At 35.5% G+C, this 12,705-nt stretch overlaps 1 protein-coding gene across 2 annotated transcripts in view; it reads left to right on the top strand.

The window, feature by feature from the left end:
* The window catches only part of PRKD3 (protein kinase D3), an 85,134-nt gene that overhangs the window by 69,609 nt on the left and 2,820 nt on the right, over positions 1-12,705 (top strand). For both annotated transcript variants that reach the window (XM_070476864.1, XM_070476855.1), the window contains 6 exons: positions 1,129-1,181; positions 3,214-3,286; positions 4,321-4,427; positions 9,155-9,316; positions 9,563-9,661; positions 11,973-12,240. In XM_070476864.1, the coding sequence (XP_070332965.1) occupies positions 1,129-1,181; positions 3,214-3,286; positions 4,321-4,427; positions 9,155-9,316; positions 9,563-9,661; positions 11,973-12,240 (762 nt within the window). The remainder of the gene's footprint in view (positions 1-1,128; positions 1,182-3,213; positions 3,287-4,320; positions 4,428-9,154; positions 9,317-9,562; positions 9,662-11,972; positions 12,241-12,705) is intronic.

The following is a 12,705-nucleotide window of genomic DNA, read 5'->3' as shown; positions in this document are numbered from 1 at the left end:
TTGACTTAAACTAGGAAACTGGAACTACTGCAAAGCAGAGTCTAGGCTCATTCATTTTGTTGATGCTGTGCTTTTTTGCTCTGTCGCATTAATACTTGATTTTTTGGGTTATTTAAAGTAGTTTAAAATTGACTTAATACTTTAAAATGGAGTTTCCACAGTCATTTACTTATTTTTTGATGTATAGTTGCTTATATTTTCTTCTTAATGAAGTTTTATGTTCTTATATTCGGGATTATAAAAGAAATTTCGTATCTTTTTCTTTGAGTTATCACTGAGATTCTAAATGTTTGAGAACTAGTCTCTTGCTTTGCTTTCCTAATTTCCCATTTTTCTTGTCAGTTACTTCCTTTGCTTACCTAAGTCATACAGACATTTAAACTTTATAGAAATATGTAATATGATAAACTCTTCCCTATACATGTGACATGTCCCCCTATTCCCAATTGTATATCTCCCCCCTCAGAAAACCATTATTAATAGTTTGGTGTATATTTCTTGATTTGGGGATGGCTTGGGAAGTGGGGAATCTATTCTATTTGTACGGTCTTGTTACATTTTTATTTTCACAAAAAAAGTCATTTTTGTTGTAAAAGATGTATGATCTTTTTACAACTTCATTTTGTGAACTATTTAATATATATCAGATATATTTCAAAATTATATAGGTTTATATAATTTTAATGTTTTATGACAATAATGCATACTTTCTACACATTTTTTAAACAGTCTAGAAGCATATAAAAAAAATCTTTGTTCCTCAACCCCATCTCTCTCATTCACCAGAAGTGATCATATTTTGTTTGTTTTGATTCATATGCCACTACCTTGAAACTTACCTTTTTAACTTAATAATATAAATAGCTTTCTGACTCAGTACTTACAGCCCTACATCCTTAAATGTGTAGACAGTATTCTTTTGTATGGATGTATATTCTATTTTACCAGTTTCCTGTTGCTGGATTAGTATTGTTTATGGATAAATTTTGTTTTAATGTAATGATATTAACTGTATGTTAGCTAGTTTTTAAAATTTAATGTACTGTAAGCTTTCACATGTCAGTAAATATTAGTATTACTAAGTTATATACTAACAGTTTTTTTCCCCATATATCATCCGTTTTACAGAAGATTTGTCTACCAGTATCTCTGTATCTAATTGTCAGATCCAAGAGAATGTGGTAAGTAAATATTACAGCTAAAATATACAGATTGGGTAATTAAGGAAAATAAAATGTGAAACTCTTACTAGAAAATAAGTTTATAACCCAGAGCACTGTGCAGTTTGCCTGAAGACACCAGACTGAACTGTGTGGGTGATAACTTCCTGGAGGAGTTCTGCTTTATGAAGGAAACTGAGGCAGTTTCCTTTTAAATTATGAAAATAAAGTTAACTTTTTCATAAGTGACATTAGAATATTACAGAGTGATAGACTAGTTCAAAGAGAAGAAAGAGGCTACTTTCTGGCTCAGAGCAGGGAAAACTTCTTAAAGGAAGTGAAACTTGAAATATACTTAAAAAGAGTTTTGACACCACTGCTGAGAGGATGGTGGTGAGAGAACATTTCATGAAAGTACAGAGAAGCAGAAAATACAGGATTTTAAGGCAGAGTGAGGACTCAGTTTAGCTGGTACATGTAGGGGTCAGCATACTTTCTGTAAGGGGATGGAAGTAAATATTTTAGGCTTTGAAGACCATGTACATTTATGAACTCAACTCTGCTGCCATTGTGAGAAGGCCATAGGCAGTACATAAAGGAATGAGTTAGACTGTTTTCCAGTATAAGTTTTCTTGTGAACACTTATATTTGAATTTCATATAATTTCATGTTTCAGAAGATGACATCATTTTGATTTTTTCCAACCATTTAGAAAGGTAAACTGTTCTTAGTTCAGGAGCCATACAGAAAGAGGCAACAGGCTGGATTTGGCCCACAAGCCTAGTTTGCCAGCTCCTGGATTAGTTAGAAAAAAGGCTAGAAAAAGAAGTCCAAAAGTTATATATAAATTTATTTGATTCACATCTCTCCTACTGTTCAGCTTGGGGCATCCAGCTGTTACTATTAAGTAACATATAAATGTGGGGTTTTCTAAGACTGTAGTAGAAACTGGACATCCAGTAGTGTTTGGGAGCTAGAGGGTTTCAAGGAGATTTGATCTGTGTGTCTCTTGTCCGGGTAGCATGTGTGGATGTGTAGTCGCTTCAGTCATGTCCGACCCTATGGACAGTAGCCTACCAGGCTTCTCTGTCCATGGAACTCTCCAGGCAAGAATATTGGAGTGGGTTGGTAGGTAGCATAGGAACCAGATTATTGGAGAGAGAAAGAAGTTTTCTCATTTCACTTTTACAGATGAAAAGACCAAGTCCCAGGAAATTCAGCTTATTTAAGATTACCTAATTTAAATGGAAATTAGGGTTTGTAGAAGTACTGATTTTTATATGCTAGGCACTAGACTTGACACTTTGTATATCTTCATTTAATTCACTTAAAAATCCAGTAAGATAGATGTTATTATATCTGCTTTACTAATGAGGGAATGAGACCTTGAATAAAGTTGGTTTACTCAATCCAGTGACTACCATGAGAAGGCACTGTCTGGGAATGTAACATTGAACAAAATAGGTGTAGTCCCTGGCTTCATGGAGACTGTAGCACGTACCCAGGTGAAACCTTGACCGAGGATCTGTGGAAAGGATTGGAGAATGCTTTGTAAGAATATTCTGACAGCAACAACCACTAATGGAACAAAAATAGGAAAGGGAAGGAAGAAGATTGAGGAGAGGATATGAGTTACACATACTCTTTTCATCTGTCTTTCAAAATAAGTCTAATCTCAATAATACAAAACTTTGAGTTTTTCTTTCAAGTCAAAGATAGCAAATCTCTTTAATAGTAAAGGTGGTAAAACTTTCTTCTTAGTTTTTTATGTTAATTTACTTTTTATAGATCACTACTTAATAAATATATTTTTTAAATAAAATCATTTTTCCCCCAGTGGTCTTCTTACAGAATACATTATAGTTGTACATTAAGAGTCACAGTAAAGTTGGTCTTTTTTAGGACAGAGAATGCCTGTATTTCATAAAGTATTTTATGAAAAAGAAATCCCTCAGCCATAAAAACTGAAATGTATTTAAGTATTTGAATGAAAAGAATCAGAGATATTGACATGGTTTCATGGAACTAATAACACTTACTCTTTCCCAAATAGGACATCAGTACCGTTTACCAAATCTTTGCAGATGAGGTGCTTGGTTCAGGCCAGTTTGGTATTGTCTATGGAGGTAAGCAGTTGCAGCCTTTTGCATGTTGTAGATAATATAGAAAATTAGGAAATTTAAAAACCATCTACCAGTTGTTAGCATCTTGTCACAGTTTTTCAAGTGGTTTCTTCCTCAGAGATTAATCTGCATAGTTTTAGATAAGCCCTTTTCACTATAACTTAGTATTAATTTCTTAATTTAAATTGAAAACTTTTTAAAAAGAAACAGAGAATCAGAAAATTCACAGTAGTTTTCATCTTTTCTTGTAGCCTACACAAAAAGATGTTTGTGTGGTTTGAAGTTTATGTTGGACTCTGAGAGTTCATTTATTGAAGTATGTGCCCCACTGGTTTTCCCACACAGTTGCCCATTTGTCTGTGGTTGGCACAAATGGTGTATCAGGTCTGAACACCTGAAATCTTATCTTGCTCTCTGACTTACATTGCCGAAGCCTTTTAACCTCGCTGTGCCTCAGTATCTTCATCAGTTTAATGGGGCTAATACAACCTGGCCTGTATATTCATTAATATATGTAAAGCTACTTTACAAGCTATGATGCAAGGTAGAAAAGTAATGTGAATCCTTTGCATTCCTTACCACTACTAGTTGGCTTTTCTACTTGAAGATTTGCCCTAATACATAGTTAAATCACTCTGCTGATCCAAAGAACTTAGAATAAAATGAATTCCATGGTACAGTGTTTCTATCTTGACAGAATTTCTGAAGACTAAGTCACATAGTTAACTTTCATTTATTTAATAAGGTGGATTATTTTTCGGCAGACAAGTTCATTCAAATTTCCTACTGTTTCAAATAATAAAACAGCCTTTATTAGAGGCAGTTACTATAAGGGAAAATTATCGTAATTATAGGTGAGTAATGGAGAAAGAACAAAATGAGCCTGCCCCCTAAAAAATAGAAAAGAAAAAATACAAAAAAAAAAAAAGTAAATACATACCAATTTCAGTTTGTCGACAGCTTCCTAATGAAACTTCTGTATTGTATGTGACATTAATTTGCATCTTCTTTCTTACCTGTACTTTTTTGAAAAATAGGAAAACACAGAAAGACTGGAAGGGATGTGGCTATTAAAGTAATTGATAAGATGAGATTCCCCACAAAACAGGAAAGTCAGCTCCGTAATGAAGTGGCTATTTTACAGGTAAAAAGTTGCTTTGTATTGGTTTTAATTTTTGATTTATGAGTTTTTAAATCCAAGTCTGTCTAGTGAACTGGTAAGATTTGGTTTTTCTTTTCTTTGTTTGCATTTTATAACATTTTGGCCCAGTGAGAGGCCGGTGAGCTTCTTAATTAACTTCCCCTTTTTTTAAAAAAGGCAAAAATTAGGTTACAGTAATCTAGGAGTCAGAAGGATTGACATTATGGTAGTAGGTTGTTTGGAACACATTTTCATAAGTAAAGTCTTAAATTAAAAAAAGCTCAAATTTCATTCTTAACTCATCACTCCATGAACTAAAAACACTTTGATACTTCTGCCACTGCATTTCATTTTACCTGTTCAGTCCATCGAGGTATACTTTTAAAGATATATTGGCAGTGAGTTAAATTCCATAAAATAAATTACTGTGAGTTTTTATTCTCATGTAACATGTTTATGTCTTTTGGAAGTCATCTAGAAAATTAAAAGTTAGCTTTATTTTTCTGAATACATTTAATTTATAATATGCAAATGTTTATTGATTCATTGTGTAGCTTTTGCATGGTATTTAAGAAAATGTAATAGTTAATGCTGTCAGAGCCCTATTTGCTTGTGGGTGAAGTTCAAGAAGACACAGCCTGTTGAACTTAATGCTTCTTTGGAGAAGGTAAGAAATTTGTAAACATGTAATTAATTTTACATTTATTACATTACTGATCACTATGAGTAACATCTGCCTCACTTTTTCCCAGATGATCAAAAGATGGTGGTCTACAAGCTCCATGTGGTCACTTCAAGGCTGCCTCATCCTATGAAGCTACCTTTAAAATAGTCTGAATATAGCATTCAGACTCTGCATTAGGGTGTGAAAATATTGTTAGAGATCTTTTTTCATATCTAATTTTGGATTCTTTCTCAGTATCCAGTTTATATGCAAAAAAATAAATATTAAGGATTTATTCATAAGACTTGATTTCTCCTTGTCACTTTTTAAAATTTTATTGTAGCTAATTTACAATGTTGTGTTAATTTCTTCTATCCAACAGAGTGACTCGTTTATACATATAGATACATTCTTCTCCATTATGGTTTACCACAGGATATTGAATATAGTTCCCTGTGCTGTACAGTAGGACCTTGATGTTTATCCTTCCTATGTGTACTAGTTTGCATCTGCCATCCCAAACTCATAATCCGTCCTTCCCCCACCCCTTTCCCCCAGTCTGTTCTTTATTTCTGTGAGTCTGCGTCTGTTTCATAGAAATGTTCATTTGTGTCAAACTTCAGATTCCAGATATAAGTTCTCCTTGTAACTTTGATCACAAATACAGCTCTGAACTAAATACTGAGGCTTATTTTTCCCATGTTACCAACTGGAGATGTTAATAACTAAATTTAGGAATTTTCAGGTAATATACAATGTAAACACTTAATCACTCTGGTTCTTTTCATTGATATTGCCTGACTGGGAACAGAATTAAATAATTGTAGTATGGGGGATTTTGTTACTTTCATTTCAAAAGGATGAAATAATGTAAAATCTTTTGTTATTGCCTGAAGAGGGTAGTAGAGTAGTGGGAGAAAAGATGAAGTGCTCTCCTGGCTCACTATATAAATGGAAAATTCAGTGTTTTCCCCTTCTCTTCTTGGAAATCACCCAGAAGCTATAAGAAAAATGGTAAACAGAAAAGCATACTCTAATATAGATAGAAGAGAGTTCAGATGTACAAAATAGGTAGACATTTTTCCATAAACAGTGGAGATGGACTGGGCAAATGTAGGAAGAGGCACCACAACAAAAGCTCGTTTTGCTGGCTCTTTCTGAGGTCTACAGTCATGATAGCCTCTCTGGGTTTCTCTCAGATAGAAGAAAGTGACAGGACATCATGATCTAGTAAGATTTAATTCAATAGAAAACATGAAGTGAATTAGGAAGGGCACTCTCGATGGAAGAGTGCAAATCACGCTAAACCAAATGACGTCAATAACTTTAAAGGAAAACTAGTGACCATACAGGGAAGAACAGACAAATACATAGTTGTTCATGACAGATGAAGTAGACAAAGCTAATAAGAACAGAAGAGGCCTAAACATTATAAGGTAGATCTAACCAGTTTATATTGAAGTCTGTACCTACAAATAAATAAATACTTTATTAGCTTTAAAAAAAAAAAGTTTTTCATCTTAATGTACTAAAACTGCAAGGAAATTATAAAATTGGGGGAAAAAAATCTCCCACCACCTGAAAAAAACTTTTTAAAGTCTTAATTCTTGAATCAGAGAGCAAAATCATGACCCAAGTATTTAGAAAATAATTGTGAAAATACTGTTTATCAGAGCTTTTAAACTACTCATAGAAATGTCTAATACTTAATGAGGAAGTAATGAAAATAAATGAATTGAGTGCAACTCAAGTTAAAGGATGAACAGTCAACCTGAGGAAAACAGAATTAACAAAGATAAAACTCGAAGTTAATAAATGTAGGACAATAAATCCAAAAGCTGGTTAGCTATGTGGGTGGAATAACAACAAAATAAGTGTCCAACTGAATCAAAATATAAGAAAATACAAAAACATTTTGGGAGGATGATCACGAATACTGAAAAAAATTAAGGGAATCTTAAGATAGTATCTTGGTGGCTCAGCTGGTAAAGAATCCGCCTGCAGTGCAGGAGACATGGGTTCAATCCCTGGGTTGGGAAGATCCCCTGGAGAAAGGAAAAGCTACCCACTCCAGTATTCTGGCCTGGAGAATTCCATGGACTGTATAGTCCATGGGGTCACAAAGATTGGGACATGACTGAGCGACTTTCACTCAATAAGATACTATTTTGTGCAGCTCTATTAGATAAACTTGAAAGCCTGGAGAAAATGATTAATTCTCTATGAAACTATAATTTACCAAAACAGACTCCAGAGGAAATAGGATATTAAACAAATAGAAGTTGTTAATAAAAGTTATGTTACAGCATACTTCTGTTTTTGTGTGTCCATGCATATGTTCTCAAGGATGGCAGGGGTTGGGGGTGAGAAACTTGAGTGGTAATCTGGCTACAGTGTATAGGGGACAGCCAGCCACACTTAGAGCTCTTAAGTTGATCAGAGTTAGGACGATTTGAATCTTCTGCTTACTGCCATTATCACGCCCCACCACTGGGGTATTTCACTTTATATCTACTATAAGATTGTATCACTTTTTATTTTGCCACCTGGAACACCACCATTAAATTGTTTTAAGCTGATTATAAACAGTATTTATTTTGTGCTTGCTGTGCATTTTCTAAACACTTTTAAAACACCAACCATGATTCAGAAGTTAAGCTAAAAATGACTAAGACATGGTCCCTGCTGTCAGTAGTGTAGTATAGAGTAAGACACGTGTACATGTGATATGGTACCGGGGGATAAGCACTGCTGCATGGACAGTGCAGGGGCAGCTGCTGCAGTCCAAAAGGAGGTGGTGTGAGCGAAAACAAGGCATTACAGTGGAAACTGAGAGTGATGGTGGGTTCAAAACACATTCTAGACATGAAGCCCAACTTCGCACAGGCTGGAAAAAAGTTTGCCCTCCTGGCATAATTAGATATCCATAGTGTGAGAAGAAAAGCATAAGAAAAAACTATTTCTGTTAATAAGGATTAAAACATTTAATCACTTGTGCCAGTATTTAAGAACATATTTAAGTTTGAATAAGAAAAATGAAACCAGGTTATTGAAGATATTAAAATTCATCCAGAAATTTAGATTTATGTCCTGAAATAAAGAACCATTCAATGTTTTTGAGTATGGCTGGCTTCTCAAATTCGCTTTTGAGGAAGTTTTGTTTGTTTGTTTGTTTTTTATACCAGTAAGATAGTTTGCTTTTTTTCTTCGTCCCCAACAGTATCACATTCAGCTTTGTATTTTTCCAACCTGTGAGCCTGAAAGTGAAAGTCACTGTCATGTCCAACTCTTTGTGACCCCATGGACTATACAGTCCATGGAATTCTCCAGGCCAGAATACTGGAGTGGGTAGCCTTTCCCTTCTCCAGTGGATCTTCCCAACCCATGTCTCCCGCATTGCAGGGTGAATTCTTTATGAGCTGAGCCACAAGGGAAGCCCAAGAATACTGGAGTAGGTAGCCTATCCCTTCTCCAGCAGATCTTCCCGACCCAGAAATCAAACCGGCATCTCCTGCATTGCAGGCAGATTGTTTACCAACTGAGCTATCAGGGAAGCCCCAACCTGTGAGCCTAGTAGTGCTTAAGAAAAACGCGGTGATGGTGGTAGAGATGCTGAACCTGAAAGAGGGAAGACCAAATCAAGATACAATACAAGATCAGGACTTAGATAAATAACTGCATTAAAGACAGAGCTACCTGTTGAGCTAAGACCTTTGCAAACAGCCCTGAAGAACCAAAGCTCTGTGTAATTGGCTAAAACTTTTATTGGCAGTTGGTGCCTATTTGTGGATAGGATAAGTTAGAGTACCATCAGAAGATTAAAAAGATGAGAGGAAAAGAAGCAGTAACGGACAAGGGAAGACATTCTTCCCCTTCCCATGCATCTTCTCTTTAGTACAGAACTTTGAAAATCAAACTCTGTGATCCTTTTTGTTTGCTTTTATTTTTCTGAGCTATCTTTTGTGCCATTATTCCATACAGTTAATTGCAGCACATTGTTAGATATTTGCATTTGCATAGTAAAACTTTACTCAAGTTGGTCACATAATGTCCTGCAACTCCTCAGAATTTGCACCATCCTGGGATTGTAAACCTGGAATGTATGTTCGAAACCCCGGAACGAGTCTTTGTAGTGATGGAAAAGCTACATGGAGATATGCTGGAAATGATTTTATCTAGCGAGAAAAGTCGTCTTCCAGAACGAATAACTAAATTCATGGTCACACAGGTATTTTTAAAAACTTTTTTTTTTTTTTGGAAACTAGAAAAATTAAGGACTATGAGAAATAGTAGTGCTTTTCACATATCAGGATATTGTGGGTATTGTTACTTTGAAGAAGACAATAACACTTCAGTTAAATCTTGATGAACTGTAATGGACTTTTCAAATTATTTTACCATTTGGGGGGTCCAATTAGGATTTAGCTGTGACTTTTCCAGGAACAGAAAACAATTCTGTTTTCTTCAATAACAGATACTTGTTGCTTTGAGGAATCTACATTTTAAGAATATTGTGCACTGTGATTTAAAGCCAGAAAATGTGCTGCTTGCATCAGCAGAGCCATTTCCTCAGGTGAGATATTCTCCAGAACCTTTTTAAAGTATGGTTTTTAAGTATCTGTGACAGAACTATGAAGCACACGTGTAATGAAAGGCAGTGCTGTAGATTAAATTCATAACTATCTACAGAAATAAAGGTTTTAGCATGTAACTACTGGGGAGGATTTATACCTGAATAATTTGAATTCACATTTTACTAATTATTGATATATTGTTTTCATGAAGACTTTTTACACCTAATGACTTTTTAGACCAGTTCTCATAATTTTTTGTAATTTGTGCACAATTCACCACTCCCCTGTGGTTTGGGAATGAAGTAGGAAGGGGCAGCCTTGGTTGGTGCTTGGTCTTCAGGACAAATTCCCTATGAAATAAGCTGAGGGATAACCCTGAAATGGGAAGACGAGATTTTGGGTGAGGCAGGCAGCGAACTCTTCCTCTTTAGAGTACTGTATTTCAAATATTCTCAGCAAGACCCGTGGAAGAATTACATTTCCCATCACCACCAGAGCTCCCATACGTATGATGATAATGTGTCTCCTGCATGTGATGCACTCATTTTGTTTTTTACTTGGTTAAATTTTATTTCATTAAAACGTGTTCATCTTGATTCAGATTTATGTCATAACCTAAAAATGGTTCTTAACCCAAAGTCTGAATCATTTATCCTAAGGACTATATATTTGTGGTGCCTATGAATGTTTCTCATGACTGTCTTCAACTAGAATAATTTATTTCCAAGTTATTGTTTATGTGCACTTATTTAAAAAACAATTAGACAAGAGGCTAGAGTAAGGGCAACAGATGACTTATTCAGTTGGTAAATATAACTCAGATTGTCTTTCAAAGAAAAAGATATATTTTCAAAAATTATTCAACTCTTTTACATTTAAGGAAGTAATCATATTCCTCTTAGAATGCATATGAAAATAAAAGTAATCCCCTGTCTTTATGAGGTCAAAAAGGTGCCGTGAGCACTGATGCTATATTTTAAATAAAGTGCTTCCATATATTATTTAATTTGATCTTCAAAAGAGTATGGGCAAAGGATGCACACCCTTCCAGCTAAGGTTAAAACTCACACCTTCTGACCTCCATTAGGATCAAAGGAAAAATAATGTCATTTATTTGATACTTTTTTTTTTAAATCAAATGCTAGCCATGGCCACTCTTTTTTTCAGTTGCCAAACTGCCAAGTCATCTTTATCAAAATGTTAGCTGAAATATGGCATTTAATGAGGTGCAAAAGAGAGTTCACATTTCTTCATGGTTGATAATCCTCTTCTTCAAATATTCAGAGAAAGTAGCCAAATTCAGTAATGATACAAAACAAACATCATAAAAACATGTATGAAGATCCATCTTTGCTTTCCAGTCATCATGTGTATCACTGGTTTGTGGAGGCCAAATCCCTCATCTCTCAATTCATCCTAAGGTTTTTAGTGAAGACATGTTGTCAATCTGGGCATTTCCCTCAGGGAAGTACTTGGCATTTGCTACTCAGCATGGATGTATCCTTAATCACCAGAATTTGAACCTCTGCTAGAGGATAAACAGCAAGCTCATTACATTTCCAGAACTTTCTTCCCAAAAGAGCATGGTAGTGACTATGGCTACCCTCAGACATAACTCTTTTCAAATCTAAACATCTAACTAGCAATATTTTGTTTCATAGTCACAGAAAAGCTACTCTTAATTCTTTCACACAATCTTTAATATTACTCTTTTACTGGCCACATTAATAGTTATCTTTTAACACACCTGAATTGGTGTGTATATACTTGCCAATATATAGTGACCTTGGGAAGAGAGATTCTAGGATTAAGTAAAAAAAAGTAAGTTTTTAAATATCATAACATTTTTCATTCAACAAACACTTGAGTACCTTTATACAGGCACCGTGAGGCCACTGAGGATTTCAAAATGAAACAATTCCTGTTTACAGATGATAGAAAGGGACCTCCTTAAAAGCCAAATGATAGAAGATCAGTACCCTCCATTTCATCAAAAATGATGAGCACTCATAACACCAGTCTGGTATGTGGCATTCTGGAAGGAAGTTAGACTTCAAAAGTGATTGTTTGAAATGAGCACTTTGCAAAGTTCTTCATACTGTTAGTAAGGAGCACAGGGTTATAAATCTTCCTTTTGGGAAAAGGGTATTTTACAATTTCTATATGCATCATCTTTTAACATCCATAATCAGTACAGGTGGCAAATGTGTTTAAATGACTCCATGTCGTGTTTAGGGATAGGTATGTGTAAATAACCGGCACTTTTTGTCTGTATGTCAGTAATATGAAGTTAGCGATCTCCATGTCCAGGTGAAGCTGTGCGACTTCGGCTTCGCGCGCATCATTGGCGAGAAGTCGTTCAGGAGGTCGGTGGTAGGGACGCCGGCGTACTTGGCCCCCGAGGTGCTCCGGAGCAAAGGCTACAACCGCTCTCTAGACATGTGGTCGGTGGGAGTTATCGTCTATGTGAGCCTCAGTGGCACATTTCCTTTCAATGAAGATGAAGATATAAATGACCAAATCCAGAATGCTGCATTTATGTACCCACCAAATCCATGGAGAGAAATTTCTGGTGAAGGTAAAAAAGAAAATTTAAATTTTAGGTCTGTGCCTGTTTAAAAACTTTCGTGATTCCAGATCACCCCATTTCTTTTGACATCTCTTTTTAATATTTCCCATTCACCTTCCAAATTCAGCTATTTACCATTGTTTGAAGAATACTTCCTTTTATATATGGATATATGGTTTCTTTATCTTCCTAATAGTTTCCAGGCAGGGGCTAATCTAGGTCCCAACTGTCTCATTTTGAAACTACTGAAACAGCTTTTTAATTGTGCTCCCCAGTCACCACTGCCAAGTCCATCTTCTAGAAATGCTACTTTCATCTTACTGTGCTCCCAGACACCTCAGCCTCCCTGTAACCAGGCTGCATCTGTAGGCCTCTGTGATGCGGCCCAAGTTCTTACCTTCTGGTCTCACTGCTACTACTGCCCTACACAAGCTACTTTCAGCCATTTGCTGCATTTTGCTTTAGACCTTTCCC

Source organism: Odocoileus virginianus, chromosome 2, assembly GCF_023699985.2.
Source record: "Odocoileus virginianus isolate 20LAN1187 ecotype Illinois chromosome 2, Ovbor_1.2, whole genome shotgun sequence".
Taxonomy (NCBI): Eukaryota; Metazoa; Chordata; class Mammalia; order Artiodactyla; family Cervidae; genus Odocoileus; species Odocoileus virginianus.
Note: the sequence above shows the minus strand (reverse complement) of the source record. Positions and strands in the feature narration are given on the sequence as shown.